Here is a 27151-nt window from a genome sequence, read left to right as displayed (position 1 = left end):
CTCCTCCCCACCCTCGTGGCTCTGGGGTCAGGCTTGAAGTCACCTTTTCAGCCAAGAGCCTTGCTGGCATGACCGTCGGGAGTCCGGGCTGGAGCGATGCAGGTTTGGTGCTTTTGAAGCATGGGGGAGCTCCTCATGCCCCCTCTTTAGGGTACACCCAAAGCATGGGGTTACCCTACTGCACCGACCCTGCCCCGCGCGGGGATCAGCAGCACCCACCTACGCTGACTACACATGGAGGGGCAAAGACCATGCTCGGGTGAAGCCCCAGCCAGGGAACGTGGGTGATTTGGGGGAAGCCGAATGCAGGTCAGGCTGCGGAGCGCTGTGGTCTCAGGGCACTTGCAGTTAGCTCACCGTTAGTCACAGCCCCTTTGGAAGGAGGCACCTCGAGCCATCCCTGCAGGGTGTGCAGCCGGGGCCTCGAGAGGTGCAGACGCCGAGCTACTCCTTTAGCATCTCCTCTAATTAACATGCAGCATAAAATGCAGGATGAAAAAAGAACAAGATCAAATTCTTTGCTCCTTTCATCTCCCTTTCTGACATTAATCCTCCCCGCACATAAACCCCGTGCCACGAAGTGAGATATGCATTGCTATTGGAACAAAAAGAAACTTGGACTCAGGCCGACATCATCAAAAAAAAAATAATAAAATCATATATAACCACAAAGGACCCAGCATGTTTATTACAGATACTCCTGGAAATGATGGGCCAAAATAATCAGCCCAAATATGCATCTTGCAAAACATCACTTTTTCTTTGGAGATGCCGCTTCTCTTCTGTTTTTGTTTTTATAACTCATGAACTTCCAAATCTCATTTCTTAACCTTCTGGCAGGGCTGTGCACAAAGTTGGTCCTGCTGCAGTGGGCAGATCATCAATGGCTTATAGTTAGGATAATCCCAATTTTCTTCTTTTCTGAGAAATAAATGAAAACCTGACTCGAGTGAGAATGGCTGAAGTTTCCTTGTTTCATCTTATGCAGGACAGAGCAGGAGACACCAAGGTGAGATTGCAAAGAACATCACTGGTGATGGAGACTTTACTCCAGGGAAACCAAGAAAACCTTATGCCCTGGCACTAAAAGCCTCCAGTTCGTGAGATTTTTTTCTCACCAGCTCTTTTTATTTTATTTATTATTATTATATTTATTTTTGTAGGGGCTACTGGCAGTGAAGTCCTGAACACACTTTTTATGAAAAAAATAAAAAATGAATAGTCAGATTCAAATATTATGAGACCCGTGAAAGCTGGTTACACTTGTTCTTTCCCAGCAATAAAGAGATTACAAGGAAACAGAAAATGTCAGTCGCTGAAACAGAAATTTCACAGAAGAACATTTAGCTTTGAAGTTCCCAGAATGCGCACTGAATTGCCAGGTGATCTGGCAGAAACACCAACACACCTGCAATTGAAATAGTTCAGAGCTGCAGAAAGAAAATACCACGGACAGTATATTTTCTAAATCCATTTTTTTCTTGTTCTTTTTTAAAAAAAATTCTCAATTCCTGTTCAGTTGGAAGACAGAAAGAAAGGAAAAGAAGGTGAGGGAGAGAGGAATAAGTAGATGATGACTTTGTCAAGTGACTACTGTTGGGAGATGGAACATGAGGCAGTGGCTCTAACAGCCATCACTAAGATAATTAACTCATTAACATCAGAAACCTGCCCCTCATTTCTCTCTGCTGACAAGCAGCAGCAAGGAAAGATGTAAATGTGCCTTTTCCAAGCGCTCGGGAATTATCGGTCTTCCTTGAATTTAAACCTCCCCAGGACCTGCATCTTCTGCAAAGATACAAGGTAAAGAAAAAGGCATGGTGTATGTCTGAGAGTGGGCATTTCTCGAACTGAAGGACATGTCAAGCAGAAAAGGTCCTCTACCCCTTAAGGAAACGGGGGTCGGCAGACGTGTCAAAAGCCAAGGTTATTGGGTGGATGGGAGGACGTTTGTGTTGTCTCACATATGGATCTGCTAACACGTATAGCACAACGCAGGCTCCATCAGACCAAAGCTGAAGACTGATTGTAAGCATTCCCTGGAGGACACATTTCCCAAGACCCTACAAAATTGGACTGGCAGATTATGAAAGGTACAATACTGATCCAGCATGTAATAGTAAACTAGAGGAAATCATACCCATATATTTGGCCTACAGACACGAGTGCAGAAATTGCCTGTTTTGGCACCACAAGCCTGTGGATCCACTTGAATCAAACACAGACCCCTAACAAAGGGCTACGAGAAGGCAAAGATCTGTTATCCATTGTCAGATAGTAAGACAGAAGAGGGAAAACTGATTTTCCTTCACTTCTTTACCAACATTTGCCACGAGTATCCCCACGGTAGGCAGGCCATGCTGTGCAGTCTGACTTTGGTCTTCTTCATGACACTTCACCCTCCGTCACTCAACTTGCACATCTCAACAGTGCATGTCAACCAACTCAGAGGCTTACTGCAGTAATTCATCGGTAACGTGTTGCTAACAACTACTGTGGGACTGAAGATCTTGATGACTGCTAACCCGGCTCCGCAAAGGATCCAACAAAAATTGCAGGTTGTCATTTTTGTCCGCTGATTCCCACACACAGACCCCTAATTATACAAACCTGAGTTGATAAAACATATTTCAGCATGAAATGTCTTGCGTCTACTTGTCAGGGACCGAGAGGGAGAATTCCCTCACTTCTGCAGCTCCTCCACTGCCAGCTCAAGCACATCTCAAGAACTTTGCAAAACCCGAGATGCTGCCTCCTTCACTTGGGCTGGGGGCAGAAGGAGGCACGCTAAAACCACCTCCTGGACTACCTCCTGCTGACCATTTCCTGGATCAAAAAATGGAAGTTCTTTGGCTAACATTCACAGACAACTCTAAAAAGAATTTTGTGTCTGATGGAGACAAAGGTGAGCCTGACTTTTTAAGGCAAAACAAGACATTTTGAGGCAAAAATAAATGAATGAGTCTATCCCCAGAAGTAAAATGATCACAGGAACTCTGAGCAGATGAGGAGGAAGCCAGGAACTTCTGTCCCTTATCTGCATCCAAGTGGGAGCAGAGGGGATATCAAACAGCACAGGTATCTTCAGGCAAATTGGGAGAAACACTGATGTGTCTGACAGAAGCATTTTACTCTGTGTTTGGAAGTTTATCATGACCGATCAATTCTGGAAGAATTAGTGAGTGAGTTCTGGTTTTTGGCACTGACACAGCAGTGGTAAAAAGGCTGGAGGCAAAAGGGAAGTAATTTTCATAATGCTGTGAACTGTTGCCATCAATCCTTACCCAAAACATTTCTTCCACTTACTCTAGCGCAGTGCTGTTCTGTAGGAGCTCCCCTCTCAGCTATTGCCCTTCGTCTCGGGAAGGCTCTCGACCTCACTCGTGCTCTGGATGTGGAGACCCATGCCAAAGACTGAAGTCTGCTGGAGTTCAATCTTTCTACGGACTTCAAAGAGCCTGGGATGCGTAACTTACTCCAGACAGAAAGCATAACACACATTTGGAACAATATTATACATGTAGAAATAGAGATGATTGAATGACTGCTAAGGAATGCAGCGTGATGGGGAAGCCTGATGTAAATCGTGCGCGGCATTTGCATACCCATTTTCAGCCTCTAACCTCGGTGCTCTGCATCCTAGTGGAAGTACCTACCTCCTTCCTTCCATTATAAAGACTTTAAGGTTTAATTCTCTGAGTCGTGCCTCTGCTGTGTGTCTATCCCTGCTGCGAGCAGATGGCATGACTGCTCCCCTAAGGAACTAACGGAGCAAGAGCCACAAATAACCAAAGCTGAGCCTCAGCGATAAAGGAAAGTTTACACGTTTTGGGAGGAATCAGCAACACACAGAATTAGTCCTTACCAGAAATCAAGCCATACATGCAACTAAAATAAAAGCCCTTAACCAGAAATACCAAGTGCAAAGGTATCAAGGTATTTTGCATAACGTCGATGCAATTTCGTAATACATCCCAGGCCTTCTTGTATTTGTCTCCATTTGTCCTCACCGGGATTGAAGGCAGGAATAGAGCATCACTAAGCTCATGGAAATCAGAAAAAAAGCCCTTTTCTAAGTGTTCTCAGCCAGCTTTGCAAACAGAAGTAGTTCAGACAGTTTGGAAACATCTTCACATCTTCATGCTCCACAATGCCCACTTGAAACAAACTGCGCTCTGGTCTTTTGGAGGTCTGCCTCTGCTCCTCAACAAACGAATGCAACATATTTCTTTATCTACTTAGAATTTCTCACCAATTAAGCTTTCCCTATCTCATTTTAATTAAACAAAACAAATAAATAAATGAAGTAACTGCGGAATAACTTAAAGCAACGCTTTTCAAATGTAAAGGGATATTTTTGATACCCACACACTACTCGTAGTCAGTGGGTCTTGTTTGGGGCATAAAATTCCTTTTTGTGCCTTTGGAAAGTGCACAGAAATTGAATAGAAGATGACAGTAATGGGTCTATTAATTGATATCCTCTGGATTTTCTGTTATTTAATCAATGTCTGAGCTCTGACTGCAAAAGAAGCTTAAATTGACAACCTCATTCCTTTCTCCCAGTGCTCCCCAGCCTGTTTTCTTCAATACACAGCTACTGTTTGCGAGCCTGACAGGGGCACAAGTCTCATTACATCGTATCACGGAAATTATAAATGACCCGATAAACAAAGAGGCAAGTTCCCAATCAGCTCGGTCCTACCACACAATGCGGAATTCTTCACATTTTACCCCTAATCCCGCATCTGATCAAACTGCAATGTCTTCAGGGTCAGGAATGCCTCTGCTTCCTTTTGGCGTTTCTTCTCGCAGCCTAATCAAATCTGAGAAAAGCCGATATTTTCAGTCCGTGTGTCTTATCTTTATCCTTACTACAATTTGTGCTGCTCAGTGCTGAAGAAGTAATTCAGCAACATACTTCATGCGATGGAGCAAATCATTAAGGGAGCAGAAATGCTGGCAAGGCCCGAGTAACAGATTAAATCCCCTTCTTGGCATATTCACTTTTACTGTGTCTTTCAGTGTAATTTCGACATGGAATTTTCCTAGCATAAATCACACAGGTTTCCCTCTTCCCCTCCACACCACGCTGCGTAGCTCTGTGTTTTGGTAAATCTCATCTATTAATAGTTGCCCTCTGTGGCTATAAAAAAATACCTCGGTAGTCAAAAGCCAACCCTTGCTAGGGAGCAGCTGTGGATGCCTGAACGCACACAGGACCCAGCATCGCACAGCAAAGCCCTTTCTTGGCTCCATGTCAGAGCAAACTGATTAAATAAGGCCATAGTCAAGCTAACGGAAAAGGAGCCCCTTCCCTGCAAGAGGAGGGAGAGACCGACTCCAGCACCAGGCTGGAGACACATCAGGGTATTTCCATTTTCTCGCTGACATTTTCTTTTTCCTTTTTTAACTTAGCAAACCCCCCTCGCGTGTCTTCCTTGCTCCACCCTTCTGCCAAGTCCCAGTAAAACTCTCGCACTTAAAGAAGTAGAACAAAGACGTCATCGCAGCTAGCACCAAAGGTCGCGGGGTAAATTTTAAGGTCTAGTCTACTTTTTTTTTTTTTTTCTGTTTGATTGATTTAACTGATTAAAGCATTTCTGCTCTTCCTGTGCTTTCAGCAGCATCCTGGGTAACTCTGGGGAAATTCAAACCAACCAGCTGTGATCCGTATTACAAAGTCAGGGCTGGAAATACACACAAGGATGTTGATGGGGCCATGCTGCAAAGCGTGAAAGGAGAGGAACATTGCCTCCTGGTAAAGCGAGAATGGGCTTTTACGTGTCGGACTGAGACATATTCAGCTCAGCAGAGGATGCAGGGAATTTCCCATCGTCTCAGCACCATAGGGTCTCTGTCCCATTGCAGAGGAGCTGCTGGTGACAAAGCACCTGGTGGCAACAGCTTTGCTCCCCTATTTTCCCTTTGAATTTTAAGTTCTTGCAGATCCCTGGGAACGGCCAATTTCCAAGGACTTCCACACAAAGTCTGCACAATGCCAGAGCCATGGGGCAAGGAGCTGCAGGGAGTACGGGAGCCTCAGCTCTTCTGGAAAGCAGGCTCGAGCTCTCAGCACTTACGGCACACCTGGTCTGAGGCTGCAGGCACTTACACAGCCAATGCCACGTAACTTCCGCGCTTTTTTCAGATTTCCCAAGGGATGTTTCACTAAGATAAATTCTCCCTGCAAAGCTGATGGGAATGATTTGAAAAACGAAGTCTTGCGCTGGGGAAAACGACTACCACAGCTTCTCATTGAAGTCCTCAATTTATTGACACTACAAGGATGTAGCATGAGAAGCAAATTTATTCCATATTATCTACTGTCAGTACAGCTCAAAAGATGAATTTTGAGGCAGCAGAAAGAATTTTATTCTCCAACGCCTCGTAATTCAACTCTGCCGAAGCTGCCCTCACACAAATCAGCGATGACACATCTTTTCAATGTCTAGGGCCAACATTATTTTTAAAAGCACTGCAGGTAATTGCCATTGCTGTTATTCCAAACCACTGCTATTTCCACTATTTCACTATCACTGATGCAACCCAACAAGTGGGTTTATTCTGCAATTATTGAATTAAAGGAAATAATATATCTCATAACATGCAGCTCATGCATCAATGGGCATTACCAGATCTCTAGGTAGAATCTTTGTGAGATGTCCACTTTCCCAGGCTCTGTTACACACTACGCTAACATCTGGGTACCTTCCAAAATAATTGGTCTGCCGGGTGCAGATTTTATCAGTATTTTTCACTAGGGTGGATTGGCCACAAGAGTCTTTAAAACAATGGTAGAAATAAAAAATGCTGAACCTAGTTCTCCTGAAGAATTTCAGAAAGATCAAATTAGGCCAAAATCTCTAATCTTGATTTCAGTGAGGTCCCATTTTAGCAGGGGTCCCTTTAGCAGGGTCCCTTCTTTAAAAGAAAAAGGAAATTAAAAATGAAAAACTGCACCAGGGAAAAGTTAAGCGTGTACTTCAAATTCACACATGCCAGGAAATTTAGAGTTAAAGGTGAAACCCCACCCTAAAGAGCCCCATACTGGAGATATTTTAGCGAACAAACACAACGTGTTCTGAAATACAAAGACCCAGTAGGGTGCACTAGGTATGGAGTTTCAGCCTTCACTCCAAATTTCCTGGCTTTTTGGAGGTTTATGAGACTTTCATACCCCAAACTTTTAACTACTCCAAGAAGTTTCCTCAGCACAGCTCTCCCTGATCCCCTTGGAAACCAGGAACAAGCACTCTGCTGGTGTAGCCACCCACCCATTATTAATGAACCTGAAAGCCCTTTCTTGCAAATTTATGCTAATTTGGGGTGCTGAAATTGTGTGCAAACTAGGTAGTTTCAGTTGAGTTGCTCTGAGAAACTCCAGAACTGCAAATGTGCAAATGTACTCAGAACAAAACTGAAGGACAGGCTGCCAGTGACCCCAGCAGAGCAAGTGCTCCTGATCTTCCTCTGCCGTGTGTGGGTCCCGGAACTCCACTTCAGCCGCACACAGGGAATTGTTTCTGACAGCGGTGTTTTGTGTTCCTGGCCAAAGCACCCTAGCAGGCCGTGGGAGGGGGACGTTGCCATCCTACTTCTCAGTGATCTCTGCACAAGCATACCTCAGAGGTGGCTACGGCACGGTGACAACAGCTCCACAGTGCCCTGGCCCTGGGGTGTCTGAAGGACCCTCAGTTCTTCCTGCTGCAGGTACGAGGAGATAAACTGTGAAATTCCCTTCTTGCCCTGGGTGGGCAGAGGAGAGGGACAGTAATCGAGGGCTGAACTGCCTTGGGGAAAGAAGGAAAAGAGAATATGGAGGAGGCAAACAGGGACTTAAAGCATCAGGAGCCGGTGCCAAAGAAGTTCAAGCAAGGGGCAATAGACACTGACTGTGCCTCGCGCTGTTGCCTACAGATCTGCCTCTGCATCCTTTCTCCTTCAATCTTGTCCAGGACCTCTTTTCCCTCACCTTTCCATTTACTTAATCCCCTCTTTGCTGAGTTCCAGCTATCAGATTTAAACACACACACACGCACAAATCCCCTGCCACACACACTCCTTCTCATACCTCTGAAATCCTCCAGCAGGACAGCAAACTAAGAGCGGAAAGCCCACAAGAAATCATAAGCAATGATTTATTGAGACAAACCTTTTTTTTTTGTTATAGATTAACTGATTAATTGGGAAAAAAGGAGAAGACTTTAAACTCGTAAACCCTTCTTTTTATTCTTATCTTTTGTTCTTACACTATTAATTGGCTTAAAAAGGAGACACCCTGCCTCCCTCCCACCAAACCTGCCTTACTTGCAAGCTTCAGCTCTCCCAGCTATGTCAAGAACATCGTTGCCCTGCACATCACAGCACAGCGTTATCTGTTCTGCTTGGAACACACATCCCTTTTCCCAGTCTTTCCATCATATCTCCTGAGGCTACAGACAGATCCTCTGTGGCATAAAGGTATTTTTCTACCCCAAAACATAGACTACTTGTAGCAACTGCTATTTTCTGAGTAACCACACTTTGGGGTTGGCTTTCTCCCCAGCATTGAGTTCACAGATACTGGGCAAAGGCAGAGCTGCTAGGCCAGTATTAATGTCTGCACTCACAGCAACATTTTCAGCTGAGACTATATAAAGAAAAATCACCTTATTCTTCTCACCCCTTCTCCTGAACCCTGCAAACCCCCCACGTGAAGGCAGCAGAGAAGCCGAGGGTCTGAAGTGTGGCTGCACAGCGCCAAGTCTCCCAGGACACAGCACAAGGCAGCATCCTCTCTCCTAAAAGATTTCTGTACATTTCCACTGGCAGCAACAGTGAAGGGATCATTAGGAAAAACAAACAAACAGCTGAAGCACTGTTTGTCCAAATGCAGCAATCCACGTGAGGGGCAAAGTCAAATGCATTGTGCTCTCGGATGGTGTAAACGCGCACGGTGGAGGTGGCTGCTCCGAATTTCCTCAAAGGGCAGCTATGGCTTGCAAGAAATGGATTTAAATTTCTATCAGAGAAGAACTCTGAAAGATAGGATTGGAATTGCAAATGGAAGTATTGCACCTGGTTAAACTAGGCACAGAAATAGCCTGTACTTTGCATCTTCCTGCGTGAAAGGTGCAACCTCCTGAATTTACAGAAGGATTCAGTTGCTGTTAATTAAAAAAGCAAGGGGCACCTCACACCTACTGCTGACGAGAGGTTGCACCCAAAGGGATATGGGAGAAAAATGGGGTGATTAAGCACAGCTTCACAGCACTTAAAGAGGCATTTTGGACATGATCAAACTGAGGGGAGGTGTGAGAGACAGTGTAATGTGCATTGATCAGCAAAGAGCATAAAGCAGCCTTACGCAGACCGCTGCTTCTCAGAACACGCGAGGGGATGAACTCCACCTTGTTTGTTTAAACTGAGGCTGGCAAGGAGTTATGGGGAGCATAGGCAGTGTCTGCCGGGCAGCCAGGTCTGCAAGACGCAGTGCTGCAGAGTCCTTGCTGAATCCACAGAGTCTGTGCTTGCAAATCTTCCAGGTGGGGTTCCAGAGCCAAATGGGTCTGCATTAGCACTGGAGAGTATAATAATACCTTAATCTATTGTCTCCCACAAGGATTCTTAATGATCTCTGATAGTTTACTCCATAGATTTTATAGGCTGTCTCTATTCCAAGCATCCTGCAGTTTGACCAGACAATGATCTTTTTAAATAATGGATAATGTCCATGAAAGAAACCATGAGTCCTATGAGTCTTGGGGAAAAAATGTTTCTTGAAAAATGCTGTTGGAAGAGATGACTGTGGGTCAAGCTAAACTGAGCAAACTCCTACCGTTTGTAGGGTGTGCAGTTGTAGAAGTAGGAATAGTTGCTTTAGCACTGAAGTCCCGTCTATATCAGAATTCAATACTGGACTTATAAATGTCAGTTGCTAGCATGGGAACAGATGCAAATCCTCCCAGCTGATTAACATCCCTGACATCTGGAATAGAGGACAGAATAAACAGAGAGAACAGAGGATTTCCTGTTGGGACTTGGCTTTTGGGTGCAAACTACCAAGATACAGCAACACTGTCCTTGACAGTGTTATCTCTCCACCTTTCAAACAGCCCTGGGGCTGGTAACTAAAGAACTGGACATTTAACACTGAATCCCTAGACAAAAACTCAGATATTTGCTATATGTCTCTCTGATACCTGTGTGAATGCAGGAATCCTTGATGTCAAGAGCTGCACAATGGCCTCTTTAAGGCAGGGGATTAAGCCCTCAAGCTTCCTGAATTGAACAGCTTTGATGAATTTCTTCTGTTCTTTTTAGTGTTTTGGATTAGGTCGAAATTAATTCTTCCTTGGGAATCAAGGAGTACTTCTTATAACTCTCTTAGCTCCTCGAAAAGGGCATTGCGAGTGCCTCCCTCCTCCAGAGTAAATTGACCGTGTTTTGCAAAGAAGCCTTGTGAAAAGGTTTTCAGTGGAAGAGAAGGAAAAAACAGCAGAGGCTGGTCTGATCAGAAGCTCACGGAGGAGCGATGCAGTTAGTTACCTGCCTGATGCTGCCCTTGGCTGTGGCTTAGCCAGACCCCTCCAGCTGTTAATGGTGTGCCCTCCACACAAGGCCCTGCCATTGCCACTGCTGTCCAAAATGACAACAGAAGCTTCTACAGATTGGTCAGATGTCCAGTTCGAGCCTATTTCACGTATGACCGGAATGTGCCACTGTCCTTAACCTGGAGTGAGCCGATGTGACGCAGCGTGGAGCTGTGCCGAGCTGCACGATACCAGAGCTGGAGCGGCCACAGAGAGGGATGGCAGCAGAAGGGCACCAGACCCCAGCTCTCTGGCTCCGTGTTGCTCCGAGCCCGCGGGCAGGTGATGCAGACAGACTCAGGGCCCATACAGCTCCTCTCTGCCCCTTGTTTAGGCGAGCACAGAAGGCCTGTGTGAGCCTCCAGGGCACACGTGGGGATGTTGGGAAAGCTTATCCCCAAGGTCACTTCTTCTGGGAGGGATTTCCAGCAAGCATTCAGTACTTTGTCTGAATCGAGGGAGTTTGAAGACACACCAGTAGCTTCTACTGTTTCAGGAATTTCATCAGCATTTTCCTAAGAAGTCATCAAGACGAAGGCTTTCTTATCTGGATATGCAATCCTGTGGTGAAGTCTGATGTGCAAACCCAGGATTACATAAAAGGAATGGTTCAGTTAACCACAGTATGGTGCAAGAATTTGCCACATCAAATGGCACTTACAGGGGATGATTTCCTATGATCCCTTGCTGTTTGTTTCAAGTTTTTTTTTGAAAAAGAGCCATGGTAGGTGTCATGAGCAAAAAGTCTTCCCTATTTTGTAACCAGCAGTATCCCAAACAACAAAAGGAATGTGCCTTTCTGGCAAGTATGTCTATCCTTGCTCCTTCCTTTTGTATTGGGACAGGATATATGATCTTAGCATTTTCTCATCTTCCCAGAACTGAAGAAACAAAGAAAAGCGGAACAATTTTTGCAAATCTTGTGCTGGGACTAAATACATTCTGTCCCACTCTCATGTAATTAGTAAAAAGAAGTTAGGCAGATGTCTCAGATAAAGCCTGCTGTGTGAATAATGATAACCAGTCTTGTTTTTCTTCCCGTAGGCTATTAAAGAAGACGAGGGATGATCTAGCTGGTACCACAATGCTTACCGCTTTCTGCTCTGCAGCTCCCAGAGCAGAGTCCCCATCCATCAGCACTGTCCCTCTAAACTGTCCCTCCGGCAAACTTTGCAGATGTGTCACAATACTTACATTTCTATGCACCAACACTCCAGCTACCCGACTGTGGCACAGCATCTCAGCTTTGGAGGCACCAGAAGGAGAGGTTGGGACAGAAAAAATGCCTGAGAGCTGCACCACAACAGTGGCTGAAGGACTCCACCAAAGTACCCGAGCACTTTGTCCAAGGTGCCAAAGGGATCGCAAGAAACTTCTAATGCAGATTGGGGGTGTCTCAAAATTGTTCCAGTACCATCACGTCTGTGGTTGCAATTAGTCAAGAAGCACGCACAGAGTGTTCTGCTCCGAGATTCATAGCAACTCTATGAGATCCCAGGATGGAGGCTTGAAGGACTGGGACTGAGACAGCCACATTGAGACTGACACACGAAGGAAAGCGACAGGAAATGAATCCATCCCCTTTTGGGGATGAAGAGGCACTGAAGAGGGTTCCTGTTTATAACAGCATTAATCAAGCATTAGCACTTTTTGGTTGGTTCCAAAGAGCAGAATTACTTCAGGAATAAACTCCACATGGTGAACAGCTGGCCACAACTGCGGACACTAAAAATACAGAAGGAACAAAACCCAGTCACATCTAAAGATCCCCCGGTACCAGGGAAGACTGAAGAGTCGTTATGGCACAAAGCTCAGGGAACTTTTTCCTGGTACCATTTCATCTATTTCACCCCCGGCTTTATTTGATGCCTCACCAGACTGAGGGTTCGTTTCCTTTCCTTCTCCTATTGTTAGATTGAGCTTTGGCAGAGGAAACACCTGGAATTAGATGTGAGCTCTCAGTAGCTGTGGAGACGTCTTCATTGATGTGGTGCAAGGCCTGCACTAGAGGGGACGGAGGCCTCTGCCAATGAAAGTGATGACAAGAGGGGCTGGTGATGCAAAATGGGCCCAGATGGTGCCAACTGAGTCACACATTTTGACTGAGTCAATAATTGGCACAGAAATCGCTCTCAGGGGATGGTGCTGAGGGCAATGCCAAAGCCAAACACAGGGTTTGAATCTTCCCCCTTTTAGTCAATGAAGGCTTTGCTGACAAAACCACTGCCCTAAACCTGTATTCGTTAGCCCAAATACTCAGAGGTCAGCATTTCAAACCTCATTGATCAAGTCTACAGCCCCAACTGCTGTATTTTGCCATACTGAGTGTGAACACCCATCACAGTGGTGGGTATGAGCTTAGGCTGAGCACGTTGGCCAGCAAGGAAAGGCTCCAGAGAGATGGACTACCTTCTGCTGACCTTGGCTTCACTGCCAATGATTGAAGCTACATTACAACTTCTACACAAAGACAAATAAATGAAATCTAAATGTTGCAAAAAAAATCTTTGGAGGAACTACAGATTTTCTCAGGCTCTATGTTGTGGAAAAGGATGTTCAGGCCTCCCTCACCAACTTAAGCGTGTCACAGAGGAGGTGCTTCTCAAGCCAACGTGAACATACAGAAGACCTGTGAGCTTAACATCATGGATGTGACTTCTCCAGACAAGTTCAGCAAGGTGGCTGCTTCCAAAAAGAACATGCAAATGCATATGAAAAGCAGGTATGCTGTGTTAAGGTAACTTCAAATTTTTGAATTAAATTCCTTGCCTGGGCTTGTGCAAGTCCAATCTGTCTGTGCAGCAAAAAAAAAAAAAATCATTTGGAATAGAAATATCTCTGTATGTCAGAATAACAATAAGGCACAGTCTTAAATCTGAAAACTAGAATTTAAAAGGCTTTTCTTGTTTCATTTTGTATGGGTATTATGCTGGTCACAGTACAAGTGATAAAAGGGTACTATCAGATTAAAAATAATGTATTTTTCTAAAAATTGTCATAGCTGTTATAACTAACACCTCGAGTTCTCAGAACTACAGTGTTAAAACAATCCAATTTGCATTATGCCTTTGATGATATTTGCTCAGTTGTGTTCCTCTCCAGTTGAACAGTATTAAAAGCCTGGTATTTTTCCTTTCAATATTTTCAATAATTAGTGTTTAAAGTAGCTCCTCATTTGAGCTTTGTTCACTGGTAACTGAAGTCCAGCTGAGCTATAGGGATGTTTTTTAAAAAAAGCTCACTGGAGTTTTTAAAAAGGGAGAATGGAAGCATTTCTTTGCAGCTTAATTATGTGTATTTTAAGCTCCAGTTGAGATGACAATGTTGTTTAAAAACTTCTTTCTACTAAGGAAGTTACAAATATAGCCTGAATTGATATAATTAAAGCAACTCCAGAACAGCTCATACTTTCCTTCTTAACCTGAATTTCAGTGTTGACAACACAGGGTGTTCTGACTGTCTTATGGTTTTCCACCATGACTCCAGAAATTGCCCCCAAAAGCTTTAACATGGAATACAGATGACAGAATTTCTGCAGAGTTCTGCAGAATTTCTGATAGAATCTTTTCTGTGTTTACATCACTAACTCATCCACAGGAAACATATATATATATATTTTTTTATTTAAACATACTGACTCTCCTCTGAAAATACCCAAAAGCATGTTGAAGTAATTGTAGCTATGATCTAGTCAACCGATTGAAGTTACTCAGGGATGCCCCTCTTCAGACTACAACACGAAGAAGCCATTACATTAGCTGAGCACCTCATGATTTTATAAACTCACATCCACCCACAGAAAGCTCCTCTCCCACTTGTGATAAAGAGGCATTACATTAAAGGTTGGACTAGATGATCTTAGAGGTATTTTCCAACCTGAATGATTCTGTGATTCTACCCTTGTTTTCATATCTACACAGAGGAACACAGAAGAATTCAGTCACCCACCCAACATGTGCAACAGTACTTCCAAGAACCTGGTACCCGCTCCCTCCTCATAACCCCCGGACCAGCAGCCCCTCCACATCAGTGCTTAAGGAAATCAGCACTCACACAGCATTCAGAATACAGAATAACTTACCTACCTTCAAAGGGACCTACAAAATTAAAGTATACCTAAGAGTATTTATGTTCCATGCCTGAAGGGCTCTTCACTCTCCAAATACATATGAGCTTCCTATGGCATATAATCCTCATTCCTAAGAGTCCCTGGTTAAAATAATCTGTGCAATACCCCAACATATTGCTCAAAACCAACAACTGATGGGTCTTTCGACAATGTCTGTTTCAGTCTTTAGCACTAGCTTTGTTTAGCCTAGACAGGGAAAACCAATTCAATGGCAAGATGCTGTCAAGACCATTACTGAGATTGCATTCAGGTAATTGCGATGTGAGCCAAATACTATGGAAAAAAACAAATGAAGAAAAAATGCCAAAGCCTGTAACGTCAATAACATAATGGTTCAGCAGCCAGCAGGCTGATCAATACCTAGACAGATATTCATTAATATGAACATAAAAATCTCGTTTAAGAAATTGCCTACCTGTAAGGAGAATATGGGTCAAAGCAAGTCTTGGTGACTTCTGTTATCTCCGGGTTACAGCATTCCCCACCATCAAAGTTGTATCTCTCGTAATTACAATCCATGTCGCACACACCATTCTGCTTCTTCTTGTTGAAGAGCGTGTGGCGCACGTGTCGGCAGTCTCCTCCGTCGTAGCCAGTCAAGGTGTGGTTGCACTCGGGATCACAGTTCTCATCCCCGATCTTGCTGATATCGCAGTTGGCCAGGATGAGTCGGTGGCGAAGGGAAGAGTTCTTCACCTCCAGCACCTCCAGCTCCCAGGTGATGTTGTAGCGGCTGAAAGCCTCATTTAAATGCTGATGCTGGAACTCGATCTGCTGCTGGCTGACAGTGGGGTTCTGGTGCTTGTCATCGTAGAGGTTTACCACACGGTAGCGAACTATTTTGTTACGGCGGAAGCTGGGGAGCTTGTTATAGCTGGCAATGACGTCCGTGTTGTCACAGACTGTCTGTCCGCAGAGAGGAGGCTCTAGGCTGGTATCCAGCAAATAGCCATGATGATAGCTGAACTTGTTCTGAGGACTGCTGCCATCCTTCATGGGAGACCAGGTGTTTTTCACATTCAGTAAACTGTCTTGAAGAACTAGCTGAGGTAGAGGCGTGTCTTGTCTGTGAATTGCCTGGCCCATGTCCAACAAGATCTCCTTCTGAGACCGGGCTGTCCTCCAGAGGCTGAAGTGCTCTACATAGCCCCGATAGTTCTGGTTCAGGGCATTTCCTCCAACCATGAGCACCTTGCACTTCAAGGTCAGAAGACTGAAGATGCTGCCCACTTGCTCTCCACTTGTGGCTACCTGGGCACCATTCACATAGAGTTTCATCAGGTGCCCATCATACGTGGCAGCCAGATGCACCCACTGGTTGGGGAGGTAGCTGCGATGTGCTGCAATGGTGGTAACTTTGCGAGCACGGTCCGTCTTCAGGGAGAAGAAATAGCGGGGGTCTCTATTCCCCTGGTCACTGACGGTGTTAATCCCCAGGACCCATCCTCGGTCACGGGAGGTGTAAGAACATTTGTCATAAAGTCCTATGTGCCCCCAAAAAAGAAATATGAATAAATAAGGATGACAGAATAAATAAAGAATTTCGTCTTTAAATTGTATAAATCTCTCTCTCTCTACGTATAAACACACACTCACCTATGTACATTAGAAAGTCAGCGTACATGAAAGGCATTAAATCATCCAGAACATGACTGTGGGAGGTCATGTTAAGACTTGCTATTATGAGTCAAGATTTGCCAGTGGCATGTATGAATGGGATTCCCCTCCCTGACCAAAGACCAAAACCCTTTTGCAAACTCGTATCGGCACAAAGCTGTACTGTGCATTCGGTCTTACCTTCATTCAAGCCATACTTCACTGGCTGAAAATAACGCTCTCAAGAGGCAGCCCTTGGTGGCCTCACTCACAGCACTGCCCCTCCATCTAGCAAGGCCCACAGGGGCAGCAAGCATGAAATCTAACCACCACACAATCTGAAAGACACCGAATGGCTGGGATAATCTTGGTAGGATCAAGTGCCCAAATCTTGCAGAGAGCAAACGCATTGCATTCAAGTTGCCTTCAAATTCATACCCATTAAAAACCAGTAAAGAAACGGCTTGCACTGGTACACGCCAATGTACCTAATGGGTTTCTCTTGTACACAAAGCACAGATCTACACCTAAAACTCTCTCCACTGGTCCTCAGCTCCAAAAGATGAAAAGAGACCATTCCTTCCCAGCCTGGGACACGAAGTCTGACAAGTCAAAGACATACATTTCCATCTTTCGGTTCTCAAAGGCCATGGGCTGCAGAGACCCCTTGACTGAAAAAATAATCGTTAAAGCCTTCAGCGCCAACGGCCTTCCTACTATCAGCACGTAGAAAGTGCTCCTTCCCCCAAGCCTTCCCTTCCAAAAGCCTAACTGAAAATCATAAATCTCTGACAGTTCAGTCCTCATGAAAAGACTAAATATCCCCTTACCTCACCCCTGCACCCTAACCCTCCCAGCACTACAACCAAATAACATCTTCTGCTTCTGACTAAGTTGCTCAACAGCCATCTGTTAACAATCACTCATTAACAGTGCAGTCTTGTCTAGTATCAACAGAGCAAAGGTTATAGGAGCATTCACTGTATTTTTCCTCCCCTCTCCCAGCACCCACCTTCCCCCTCGCTCCTCACACCCTTCCCCTTTCCTCCTCCTCCCCCCGCAAAAAAGTCTTCTGATGGGAAAGTTAAAAAAAAAGTATTAAACAGCGCTTTTTTCTGCACGTTGGTATTTTGCTAGGGACTCTGAGCTCCCCCTTTTCCTGTTGCCTTTGGAAGAGAGATCCCAGGGTTCGGAAGGTAATGTGTTTATTCATCTGTAAGGCGCACTCAGTTCAAAACCTTCTCAAGACCAGCTTCTAGTTTATACTGCTACTTCTGATCACGGGAAAGGAGAGGAGGAGGAACAGGGAAGGAAAAAAACAAATACATAAATATATATATAAAAACAAACGACATTTGCTGGGATGGATGTTTACCTGAGAAATTCATTATATGAAAGCCAAGATACCCGTGCCTTTCTAGAGTCAGGGATCTCCTGTTTTTTGAGGGTTTTTACATTTTCTTTATGGAATAAATACTTTTAGCAAGCATTCATTTTTGAGATGTATTAGAGCCCATAAACGTCTGCATTTTTATGAATCTCAAATGAAGGTATTTTCCAATGATAGTTTCCAAAGACAGTTGGCAAATTCCAAATAAGCCATAAACAAAGAAGTTATAAAAATGAGACATAAAAAGTTGCCATCCCAGTATAGCAGGCAGGGGTCTCTGGCAACTGGGTGAGGATGGAAACAGTTGTTTCTGGGTGTGAAGAGACATCGGCGGCATTACAGGAGAGACACAAAGCGTTCCTCCTCTGGGAGACTGCCTTCTATTGATTCTCCCCCCTGCCCCAGAGAAATATTTGGACGTGCCCTATATAGAGGTATGGCATCCATGCAAGCCAGGGCACAAAAGTGAGGACAAGGGATGTTCCAAAATATACCCGATTCTGGAAAATTAAAATTCTGTGGGAGTCCATTCTGTTTCAATAACTTGCTATTATTGAATATCTTTTGTTTCCAATGTGGGAAATACTGAAGAAAGAGAGTGAAAGCGTATCCTGTAAATGGAACCCAGCGTGAAATGAAGCCACCTCTCCTGAAAGGAGACCTTTTTATAGGTACACTATGATCTCATCTTGTCATAATAAGACCATCAGAGCTGGTCAGACATTTTTTAACAGAGCTTTCTACTGCCACCTTTGCAGCCCAGCATCTGAATTCTCCAGGCCCGCAGGCCCAGGGCAGCTGCACACGCAAGAGCTGCTCCACCTGTGTCTTACGGCGTCCAAGCTCCCTGCAGTCGGGCGGAGGGCTGGGAGTCCTGGAACAGGCTTCTGGGGTCTCCAGCTCTGAGGAAGTCCACCATACAGTCTTTAAGGGTCAAGTTTTTTGGCTTTTTGTACTGACCGGGGCTGGAAATATTCCCCTAAAGAACTAATAAATTATATGTGGAATGGAAATTCAGTTTCCTAGCCAGGATTAAAGAACATCTTCCTCTCTCTCTGAAGTGCTGCATGATGCTAGTGATTGACCTCAGCTGAACAGATGGAGCTGCTGGAGGAATACTACAGAATAGTAGCAATCCTCCCTTGCCTTTGAGCATTTAAACCCTGATGTGATGCAACGTGTCTTGAGTTTGGCTCAAACAGCTGCCATCAATTCAAGATTTACAGGGAGCCAAAGGAGGGCAGAAAAAGAAAAAAACAGCGACAATAGGGACACCACTGAACATGCCAGTATGAAAGCTGCTGAACTAAAACAGTCTACTATTCCAGTTCCTTACATTTTCTAGTTTAGGGCAAAGGTCATTACTGAATCCATATGTCGCATACAGTATTCTTTTCTCAAACTTTTACTATTACATACATCCAACTCTTGATGAAAAGATGGATTGATCACAATACCTTCAGCAGCAAGACTTGTTTTATTCTTAAGAGAAAGGAAAAAGAATATGAAAAGGGATGAGAAACCTGCACTCCCTATAACTTGCACAGTTGTGCCATTTCTTTATGACCTTCTTTTGCTTGTATGCTGTACCTACTTTCCCAGTCCTTCGCTTACTTTTGGCTTTAGACTACGAATCCTCCAGCTAAGGGAGTGTCACTTTTCCGTTTTGTCCCCAGCACAATGAAACTAATTTCAGCTGGGACTTTGGATGTCATAATAAAAGAATTTATTACTTCTTCTATGACAACTAATAAGGGCAAAACCATTGGATGAGGGACATGTGAAATAATTGCCAGAACTTCTGAAAACTGAATAATTTGATGTTTTCACAATTTATTTCAATTTAGTAAAAGGTTCCATAGCCATGAGTTATTTCTTAGACATAATTAAGAACATTTCAAACAAGAAGAGGCCTCTTTTACCCCAAACAAGGCTGGTTTTGAGTAAAATCACCCCCTCACAATGGTTGACACTGAATTTCAAAATTCAGCTGTGACCACAACCAACATTTACATGAAAAACATACAGAGTTTAGATGCTCATTTACACGGGGAATTCTTTACAATAATGTGTCAAAGGACATTTTTAGCTACTTGGTGTCCCTTAAGAAACCAAGAGTGGTGTAAAGAGGCCTCATGGTAAATGAGACTCAAGCCAACGACTGCAAAACCACAATTTGGCGAATATGCCTCAAGTTTCCGAGCCAAGAAATGGTGCGAAATAAAACTGATGTTTGTTTTCCCCACAGCAATTAGATTAAAAAAATATGTACAAGTCTCATACAGCAGCAAACAGTTTTCCTCACTTCTGCTTCCCTTGAGTTGCTAGAAAGGGATGGAGCTGCAGTTGAGAAGAATACTGACAGCCCTTCTCACCCCTCAGACTGAGATTTTTTTTCCCTGTAAAGTTCCTGTTCCTGAAGCCCGGAGGATTAAAACAGAATTTATCTTTTATTAAAAAAAGAAGAGGCACTAGTTCAGCTTTCCAGTAAGAGTCATCGGTAACCGTCCTTCCGCACAGAAGTGAGTCACTTTTCAGATGGCTCCGGAGGAGCGCGAACACATCGGGATGCCACGTTCCTGTGTGCTGAGCCGGGGGGGGGGGGGGCGGAGGGGCCCCCCGGGCCCCTTCCAGCCCTGTCGTGTTTGCCCCGTGCAGGAACAGTAAATTCCTAGGCACCAAGGTACTGGGGGCTGCTGGAAGATTAAACCCCAAAGGCCTGGTGCCAAAAGGCAAATAAGGAGAACCAGAAGTACAGTCTCTTTTTTAACAAGCGAAATATCACTTCTTTGGCTACCAACCCACAACTGCTCCGGAAAACAACTGCTCATCACACCTGACCCCAGCCAGGGAGCCCCAGCCATGACTTACACCTCAGTTTGTTCCCAGGCCTTCACCGGGACTCCAGGAGAGGGGCCTCCGCGTGCAGGCCCCGCGCTCTGGGCTCATGAACGGCCGCTCCGGGAACAACGTCCCGGGTGAGGACACGAGGCTTTGCCATAACTGAGCCCTGTAACCGAGCTCACGATGCCCAGCTTGGAGCAAAGGATTATCAGGAGCAGCCACAGAGAAACGGGGACGCACAGCCAGACGCTGTAGCTGCTGGAGGAATAAGAAGCTCTCTCTGTGGGCAGAGCTTGAAAGAAGAGGCCGAAGTAGCCCAAGCAAGCTGCTGTAATCCATTTTAATTTTATCAATAACAGACTCCAGGCCTCCCCTGGTTGCCTCAGTGCTGTTTCTTACATCTTGCAAACAGCAATCTTTCCGCTAATCAGCCCAGCCATTACCTAAGAATTTATTTCTTTACGCAGAACAAAGTTTCGCCCCTTTGCTGAGCAATAGGAAGGAAAAAAAAAAAAAAAAAAAAAAGACTTGTTATGCTTTATTTTCCAGGAGCTGAGGCTGGGGGAAGGGGAAGAAGGAGGTCAGTTCGACTTTGAACACATCAGGTGTGCTGCGGAGCCCGTCACAGCCGTGCAAGGCAGAACGGAAAACAGTGCCCCGCACTTCTGAAAGTTGGCCGTGCCTGTTTTGCTGGGAGACTACAACCAGAGGTGACAGGACTCAGTTATGAAAGGGGAATTTAGGTCAACAATCAAAGCTGCAGTCAGGGGGCCCAAGAACAGGGAGCTAAAGGTTGGGGCTGTTTTTTTCTTTAGCATGCTTTAATCGTTTAGTATCAAAGCACAGAGGAACGCTTGAAAGAGCAAATATTCTACAGGAACCTATAGAAAGCTTTTATCTGTCCAGAGGAAAATAATTAAAACCGACAGATTTGGGTTAAGTATCCCCATGTTCCATGCAATTGGATAAGTCAGCGAAGATCCACTGGAGCAGTTCTTGAGTTCTGCACTGGATATTTCATGGTATGATGTTGAACCCAATATAGTTTTACAAAGGGGAGAAATAATCTCTCCTTTCCTTTGCTGTGCTTCTCCCAGCCCCCAGCTTCCTTCCACAATAGTTAAATAATTCAAAGTCCAGAGTACTTAAGGCAACATCTCTGTCTATACCATTTCCAACGCAGCTAAGAGGCCTCCTGAGGTCACCCCCCGAGATGAGTTGTGTCTCAGGCAAACCACCTGAGACTTGCTCAGGTGGCAATATACTACTTAAGTGAGGAAGAAGGGGATGTTTGCTGCTGTTATCAATCTAGCTAAATTCAGACCAGATATTATCATTTACAAGCTATGCAATAGGATTCAGAACCAAGACGGAAGGATGGAGCTCTTTTCATTTTGACATGAAGGGCAAGAACTTCATCCTGTAGAAAGAGAGAGGCTAATACAGCTACGACTGTCTGATGTTGAGAATTTGGTACAAGCTTTTTGCAATACCAAAACCTTTATATCATTGCCATATAGCATTAAATTAAGCACATGTTCTGTACCATTTCTCTAACTTCCAGCCACTCGTACACTCAGCAAGATACCTTGAAGCCTGGAAGCAGGGAGGTGAGAAAGGCTAAAACAGCAAACATGAATTTGTAGTGGCTTGTTAGTTACAAACATTACACAAATCCTTCCCTTCTGATAAGAAAAACATGTAGGCTGCAACAGAGCAGCCACTGGCATGGACAATCATATTAGTGACACTTCACTGAGCCTATTGTGAGAATATACCCGCTAACAGTATATAAGAGCTTACTGCAAACAGACCTGGTAGGCTGGGGTTAGTGAGAAATTATTAGATTGTGAGGGATTTTGAGGTGTAAGTGAACACACAACACTGCCTGACCAGATGGCACAGAGCAGTGAGCTTCAGCCCTTGCAGTAGTGTAACAGGGTCATCCTTGGACCGGGTACTGCTTTTGCAAGGGCTTCTTTGTATACAGTATCAGCATAAACAAGTATTAGTGGGAAGGTTGGCTTCTTATCTAGATCTCCCTAAGCATTTCACAATAAAGCTGCAGAACCAGTGGAGACTGGTACTTGGTTAACAAACTGTGGCTGTTTATGATCCAATAACTACGTTTGGGTGGGCTTTCAGATGGATGGAAAAAAGCACATCCTTCACAAGAGTCAAACTTCAGGCCCTGCTATGAAGCCTAGGAGCACAGGAACATTCCACAGAACAAGGGTAAGAATTTTCTAATATCTGCAGAACGATTTATTTCTCCTGCCTTGTTCTCAGAAACAACCAATTATTTTGGAGCTGAAGCTTGGAAAACCACTATGTGTCCATGTTATTAGACATAAGCATAACACATGCACACATGGGGACAGTATTAAGATAGTACGGGCAGTCCTTGTTGGGATAGTACTTTAAGCGATCAACTCTGCAGCCACCAGTATGCTCCTTCTGGGAATCACTGGTGCATGCCATAATCACGGAAGGCCTTTCATCGGGTTTGATTCAGACACGAATCAGGTTGGTGGCTGCCAGTTTTAGAAAACCTAGTGTGGTCCACTGATAATAAAGCAGTTTGGTGTTCATGAAAACCCAGATATCCTTCAAATACAGACAGGGAACGGAAAACGCTCAGTAAGTTTGTTGGTTTGGCTCAAAGTTACTTGAACACCTTTCAGCTTCAAAGCTTACCTATGCTCACTGATCAGCAGACCCAGGTTACGAATTAACCATCCTATTGTAGCTCAGGCAGCATATTCACCTTTAGGGAAGTTCAGCTCTAACATCATTCCCACTTTAAAAGCAGATGTTGCAAAACATATGGATGGATATGTATCAAGAGGCATGAATGAAAACCATCCATCTCTCACAGGCACACACAAGTAACACTTGAAGAACTGGAGGCACACACAAACCTACAAAGAGGACAAAACACAACAGCACACCGGCGGAAGGGATGCTCTACACTCAGAGGACCCAGCAACGTGCTTGGTGGCACATATATTACTCTGCTTCCAGGTCTCCTCCTCCTCCCTGTGCTATTGGCCAAATACTGATTAGCAATCAAAGCTCTGCTGACAAATTTACTTTTGTGCATGCTAACACAGAGCGGCTTTCCTCCCTTTTGTAAGAGTTAATGCTCGAGAGTAAACAGAGAATCTTCTATGGAAGGGACAGACACATAACACCATAACTTCCAGGCAATCTAAATGATAAAGTGGTATTTCTGGGCTCCCCTTAGAAAACAGCAGAGAGAATTGATCATAAACTGGGTCAAGATAGGTCAGCATACCTCAGAGCAGATCAGATGGCCCAAGCATCCCAGGAGGAAATGTTCTCCTGGAAGGATTATTAGGGGCACATCTGTGCCATCAGATGACTGTGCACAATACCCATCAGCTCACTGGGAGTTCAATATGGCATTTCCTTTCACAATGTGTTTTGTGACAAGCACTGCAAGTCAATCAGCGGCAGCAGTGGCCAGGCCCGTAGCCGTGTGGAAGACCTCCCGATGTGCTGCCCCACCGAACCCTCGCGACGGCCAGAAATGCAGAGCGGCGAGGAGTGGAGGTCTAGCGTGAGATCGCTTGTGGTGCTGCTCAAAGTACACGGCCAGAGTGGAAGGGGGGACAAGAACACAGCTTGTTTTGCTTTTTAGAATTCCCTTGTCACTGACCTTTACAGCAGCTTTAGGGCAGCACTGGAACCAGCTGAGCAGTTACTACTCCCAGCTGCAGAGAGAGGAGCTTTTACACCATTGCACAATGCATGTGTGTTTGGGGGGAGGAGGTTAGGGCGAGAGAACAAAGAAGGAAATCTAGTGGCACCTAAATCAAACATTATGATCAATGAGGGAGTGGGAAGAGAACCTGGGGAGCGGGAACAACCTTACAACCTTTCTGGGATCAGACAGATGGCCAACATCCACATTATTACAAAAACAAAACAAAAACAAAAAATTCCATGAATGCAAACTAGGGCACCCTGCAAGGAGACTGTAAAAATCACATCATGATAGCTTAGGCTTGTCTTTGTAATTGAGGGGCATTTCCACATGAAACAGTTCTAGTATTTAATTGGATTTTGAGAACATTCTTGGGCAGATACTTTGTGAGTGCAAAACTGAGTAGTTCCAGTGCATTTACACTGATTTATACCATGCAAGATCTTGGCCTCTGTGAGAATTAAATCTCTTATTGCAAAAGTATCTCAGATCTTATCCAGACCCAAATATCTTATTGCATCTGGCTTTCCCATATGACTGCATCTTTCCTATACTAATAGAAGCAAGCGAGGAATATACCAACCTTAACAGAAACGTTTCAGATGCAATACACAGAACAGTGTGCAGTAACAGCAGACAGAACAGAGCTCACTGTGCCTGCTTTCTGCTGTCGCTTTTAAAAGGGATCCGGGCCCTCTCTAATCATGACTATTTCATGCCTCAAATTCCCTGCTCCATACTTGCATACAAGTTCCAAACCCATACACAAACCACAGAGATATTTTTGCTTTCTAGGAAACATCCTGCTGAAAAAAACCTGCCTCTCCAACATGATATAACTACTATAGTATGCATTCCAGATAGGCTGTAGTCACCACATACTAACTCGAGTATATAATCTTAGAGCTCCATTTTTCTGCTCAGTTTGAATCCAATGCCATTTGTTTGGGCATGATTTTCCTCCTGGAAATACCTGAGCCTGTAGTTCTGCAATACAAATATCAGTGATCACTTGATCTGTGAAGCACAAATAAATAGACATCTGACAGAAAAACCTCACACAAATACTAGCAGTGTCTTAGAAGTGTACTGAAACAAATTCACACCTATTAAAGCGAAGGCTGGAGCTGAAAATTCAGCCCTTAATTCTTAAAGGACAAGATGGGACAGCGACAGGCAAACCTCCAAAGGTCATAATTCTAGTTCACTTTCCATGAGTGTTGCCAAAGTCAAATGCTTCTCAAAAGTAATTGACCTTCTCGAGTCTGCAGAAATGGGAGAAAAATGTAAAAGAAACAAGCTACCTTGGAAGATTTTTGGCAATTCTTGTGTTTAGCTGAGCAGCAGGAAATATCGTATGTCTAACCTTTCTTATGTTATTTCAGCCCCTTCCACTTTGGGTTAAATCTGGAACCAAAGAAATGAAGACTAACAAAAAAGTATGTACATGGACTATGTTCTCTGCTCATGTGCGTATACATACATGTGCACGTGGGTTTGAGGGAGCAGGCTGGGGCAGTTTAAGCATTTGATTTTCAGGGAAGATCTCCAGCTGTGGATGGCTTGTGTGAAATTAGTGTTCTGGAGCAGACTGTCATTAACGTAGGTGTGTGTCTGCAACTTGGCCAAAGTCACAGGAACAGGTCGCTTCAGCATATAGCCAACAAACCTGCACAGGACTCAGCACTGCTGCTCTGCCCCGAGACTGAGAGAAAGACCACACAGCACGGAGATGACAAGAAAAAGTCACCCCAAGCTTATTCTCTGCTTTCTCATTCACTTCTTTGTTTTTAAGGGATATTGCTGTGTTAGCTCCACAGCCCTGACATTGTCAGGAACTGTGCTCCATTTACTGTGCCCAGGAATCCCTACAAAGAGCTAGAGGTGTAATAGCCATTAGAAATGCTCTACCAGTGTCAAGGAGAATCCATGGATATACTGGAAAATTAAAGGATTTGAAGTCAGCATGATACTGTTTGCTTCAATTATTTAGAATAATAGAATATCCCAAGTCAGAAGGGACCCACAAGGATCATCGAGTCCAACTCCTGGCTCCACACAGGACTACCTAAAAATTAAGCCACACCTGAAATCATTGTCCAAGCACTCCTCAAGCTCCGGCAGGCTCGGTGCTGTGACCACGTCCCTAGGGAGCCTGTTCCAGGGCCCAACCATCCTCTCAGGACCTTTTCCTGATAGCCAGTCTGAGCCTCTCCTGACACACTTTCATGCCATTCCCATTTTTGGGGTATTAGCTGAAAACACCGGAGTAATGTGACATTAGAAGCACTCAGGCACAACATGGGTGAGGATGGAATTAACTCCTCTTTAAACAAAAACTTGTAATTTAGAAAAACACTGCATTTGTAATTTAAAAGAACCTGGTGACAGTATTCCACCACCCTACTCAGAAAGATTTTTCACTGACTGCTTTTGTGGCTAAAAGAGGGCATTGTCTCTCTGCTCTGAAGCTGCTTAGTCCCCATGTGCATTCATTGGATTTTTCATATCCTCTATTATTAGATTTCCAAACTCCAATCATCAGATTAATGTTTCCTAACCATATACTTAAAGATCACGATGATCAAGTCACCTCTTAATCTTCTTGAGTCAAATGCTTTAAGACTTGTTACAAATCCTATAATTAGTCTCAAGATTGTTTTTTTCCTCTAAATCCTCTCTCATACAACATCCTTCTTAAGCTGTGGACACCAGAACTGGACAAACTACTTCAGCAGCAGCTTCCCCATTGTCAGCACCAGGATAACACAACCTCCCCGTCCTGTTCAATGCTTCCATGTTTACAAAGCAAACGATGACTCTAACCCTTTGGCCGCAGCATCACAGCGGCAGTTCACATTCAGATGCTTTATCTGCTCCGACACGGA

General features: G+C 44.4%; 1 protein-coding gene across 3 annotated transcripts in view; it reads right to left on the bottom strand.

The window, feature by feature from the left end:
• Nucleotides 1-27151, bottom strand: part of PAPPA (pappalysin 1) — a 363136-nt gene that overhangs the window by 141068 nt on the left and 194917 nt on the right. For all 3 annotated transcript variants that reach the window (XM_035342002.1, XM_035342003.1, XM_035342001.1), the window contains one exon: nt 15119-16187. In XM_035342002.1, coding sequence (XP_035197893.1) covers nt 15119-15981 — 863 coding nt within the window. In that variant the 5' untranslated portion in view covers nt 15982-16187. The remainder of the gene's footprint in view (nt 1-15118; nt 16188-27151) is intronic.

This window comes from Oxyura jamaicensis, chromosome 17, assembly GCF_011077185.1.
Source record: "Oxyura jamaicensis isolate SHBP4307 breed ruddy duck chromosome 17, BPBGC_Ojam_1.0, whole genome shotgun sequence".
NCBI lineage: Eukaryota > Metazoa > Chordata > Aves > Anseriformes > Anatidae > Oxyura > Oxyura jamaicensis.
This window is presented reverse-complemented; position numbering and strand designations above follow the sequence as displayed.